A 3,700-nucleotide genomic window follows, 5' to 3' on the forward strand; every position below is an offset into this window, starting at 1 on the left:
AAGAGTCCAGTTCTAAGATGTCTATGTGAATCCGTCCTCTCCTCCATGAGCCTGATTTACACTCTTCGTAACAACAGAAAAAGCTCTGGCAGTCTTTCCCATCCAGACATTCATAGACGCATGCATCTTCAAATTCTTGCCAATACATGGCATTGTTCAATGTGATGACTGTAGCTGGTGGTCTCATATCAAGTACAGAATAATTCTGAGGAGAGAAAAAGAAAACAGTTTGATAAACTTCCATGGATGATGCAGATCACAATTAATAATCATGGGAAAAAATCACAGGGGCTGGGAATAAGAGGTCGGTAGTATAGCAATTCTAGATTTAGGGATTGTGTTTCTTTCCCTCAAAAGATGCCTTTTCAGATTAATTTCCATAGAGAGATTGTGGAGTGGCAAGTTAAATAATTCTAGATGTATTTTCTACTTGGGTAACTCAAGCATTGTCCTGCTTTCAGCCAGGGTAGAGTTAGTTTTCTTCGCAGAAGCTGGTGTGAGGCTGTGTTTTGGATTTGGGATGAGAAAATTATGATAACATGCTGGTGTTTTGAGTTGTTGCTGAGCAGTCAAGGACAGTCCAGCTTCTCGTGCTGCCCTGCCAGCGAGCAGGCTGGGGGTGCGCGGGGAGCTGGGAGGGGACACAGCCAGGACAGCTGACCCAGGCTGGCCAGAGGGATATTCCATACCATACGGTGTCATGCTCAGTATGTAAAGCTGAGAGGAAGAGAAGAAGAAGGAAGGGGTGGAGGGATGTTGGGAGTGATGGCATCTGTCTTCCCAAGTAACCATTAGGCATGATGGAGCCCTGCTTCCCTGGAGATGGCTGAACACCTGCCTGCCCATGGGGAGTGGGGAATTAATTCCCGGTTTTGCTCTGCTTGCGTGCGCAGCTTTTGCTTTCCCTATTAAACTGTCTTTATCTCAAGCCATGAGCTTTCTCCTTTATCTCAACCCACAAGTTTCCTCATTTTTACTCTCCCGATTCTCTCTCCTGTCCCACCGTGGGGGAGTGAGCGAGCGGCTGCGTGGGACTTAGCTGCTGGCTGGGGCTAAACCACAACAAGCATATATTGCCCGGTACTCATTTTTTCACAATTCGGAGTTCACTTGCCTGTCAGAATATTATTTGTAAGTTGCTTTAAACATTTAAGAATGGATTCTGAAAAATAAGGGGTATGTCCTCCCTCCCCATTTAATTACAGAATGGTCTCCACTTAGGATAGCTGCATTCACTGCCTCTTAAACTTTACCATGATTTACAAAAGCAGATATGGTCAGCAACAGATAGTGATGATTTCAGTACAGGATTTCAAAATATCATCCCTGGGCATGGCCCCTTAGTGCTTATCACACTAACCATGCTCAGAAATATGGCACTTTGATATGAGGCATCCTCACTCGCGCCTACAGACCTCTCCTTCTTCTAGGTACTCCTTATTTACACTTTGTCAACTTTTCTGTCACGCCATTTCCTTTCCATGAAAGGTGCTTTCTCACGATAGTCTCCTCTCTCATCAGGCCACCCGTTCCCTCCTCACAAACGCCACCTCCTCCGCTGGCATCACTAGGAAAGGTCCCATCAGCTTCGCTGCCTGACAAAGCAGACTCCAGCCCTGTCAGCAGGGTGTTCTCCACCTCGGGGCCCTTCCTCTCCGGGTGGAGGTGCTGAGCATTGCCTTTGCCTGCAGCCGCGTGCTGGGTACGCGCTGACAAGCTAGGCATGCCTCTGCGTCACGCCTGCTTGCATTCTGGAGGGTGCTCTGGGACCCCGCTTCCACACTCACTCTACAAAGTACGCAACATTCGTGCTGAATTTCACATTCGCTCTAGATGTGAAACAGGTCAGTGATATGACTGAGGTACCTCGGTGGAAATTTTCGTTTTTCTATCGACTTCCTTTCCTTTCTACAAATCCTTTGTTTTGGCACATGATAATATTACCTATCTCATTAAAAATGCCACTCCCTGAGCTAAGAACTTGATGTGTCACCCCTCTGCCTAGATGTTGGCATCTCCAACATAGATAACTACGTCTGAACAGCTGCCCTTCGGTATCCAGCCAATTACTTCTAGGACACAATTCATCTCATCGTAAGTAAGCGGCTAAAATCTCTCAGGTGCATTGAGCTGTGGACTGTAAACTGATTGCAGTTTAAAAGCAGATTATTGCAAAACTATTTGTTGTGAATGACTTTATCTCTGAGATTAGGTGACAGAAATTATGCCATCATGGTCTTCCCTCTCATTTGTGAAGTTTCAGGTGGCTGGTATCAGAGCTTTACAATGTGCTGCCACATGGAAAAGGTCTAACATTGTTGTACAAGCAATATTTTTTTGATTATAGCACTTTGGAGAGAAAAAAGCTATGACTAAAGTATACATGGAATTCTGCTGTACCACTGTGTTAAATATTGTTCATTTATTGCAGGCTTTTATGAAAAGTTCCTGCTAAGGGACTGAAATTTTCTATGCCTGACTACAATATTTATGTTAAAAAAAAAGAAAGACTAATTTAGATCTCTCCAGATGATTTTGGTAAGTGAACATAAATAAGTGTCCTGGTTCTCCAAAGGAAACTTTCTCATCTATCAATAGCCTGGGGTTTGTTGTTGTTGTTTTGTTATATCAACTATGTTCTCAGCGCAGAAGACAAAATAAATGCCCTGATAATACAGAGAGATTAATCTGGTTGCTTTAATCTCTGTGAGCTAGGAGGGGTCCTGAAGGGACTAGATACCAGGTGAAGGTGGATGGTACCCATTGTGTCCTGTGCATCCTGCTGAGCTGGGGTTGGGAGGAGAGGGGTGCATGCACAGTGGGCGCCAGCCCAGTGCCACCTGAGAGCTCTGGCAAGGCAAGGCACTTCTCAGGTGCCTTGGACAAAGGCAGCTCAGATGCAGTGTCAAAAATGCTTAATAAAATTATTTCAGACAAGGTATAAGTGTGCTCTCTAGGAGGAAAAACAAGGAGTGGGATTACCTGAACATTGATTTACTAAGAGTAATAAATTTAACCTTTTAGGTGACATCACTACAAGGCTCAGACAGACAAGATGATATCTTGAGAGTCAGAGACTTCTTATTTCATAATAATTATAATTTACATAATTATTACATTATATTATTATTTATAATAATTATAATATTTTATAAACTGCTTATTTTATGCCGTTTATGCTACAATTTAACATGGAAGTTGTTTATATATATAACAAGGCCCTGCTCAATATCTGTCTTGATGTGAAAAAAGGAAAGGAAGGGAAGGGAAGGGAAGGGAAAAGTAAAAAACTTGAAAAGGTTGCAGATACTTTCTAAGCATATCAGACTGACTAGACAAAGATTAAGAGTGTTAAATCCTATTGTAATTTTAATTGTGTATCTTTTTCCTTTTTTTAGTTGGAAAAAGGAAAGTGCCACTACCCATTCAATGTGCCTCATTAACTTCATCTTTCAGAAAAGTCTGTCCAAGGAGTGACAGCAGTAATAAGTATATAAATGCATTGCTTTCTGTAAATCATTCAATGTCAATGAGCAGCCTTTCAATGCTATATGAGCTCAGAACAGTCATGTAAAAAAAAAAAAATGTGTATACCATTATTTGTAAAAGGTAAGCTAGTAACACGGAGTTAGCAATTGTTAATAATAAACTTCAGCATATCCAAACCAAGAAATGAAAAGCAATGTTTTAGCTCTTTCCC

General features: G+C 42.1%; 1 protein-coding gene across 1 annotated transcript in view; it reads right to left on the reverse strand.

The window, feature by feature from the left end:
* LOC104619742 (gamma-aminobutyric acid receptor subunit gamma-3-like) overlaps nt 1-3,700 on the reverse strand; it is a gene marked incomplete at its 5' end in the record, with an annotated part of 14,665 nt that overhangs the window by 90 nt on the left and 10,875 nt on the right. The window contains 1 exon segment of the mRNA XM_010285731.1: nt 1-205. This exon segment is cut by the window's left edge and continues 14 nt beyond it. Within this exon segment, the coding sequence (XP_010284033.1) occupies nt 1-205 (205 nt within the window).

This window comes from Phaethon lepturus, unplaced genomic scaffold (assembly GCF_000687285.1).
Source record: "Phaethon lepturus isolate BGI_N335 unplaced genomic scaffold, ASM68728v1 scaffold64, whole genome shotgun sequence".
NCBI classification, from domain to species: Eukaryota; Metazoa; Chordata; class Aves; order Phaethontiformes; family Phaethontidae; genus Phaethon; species Phaethon lepturus.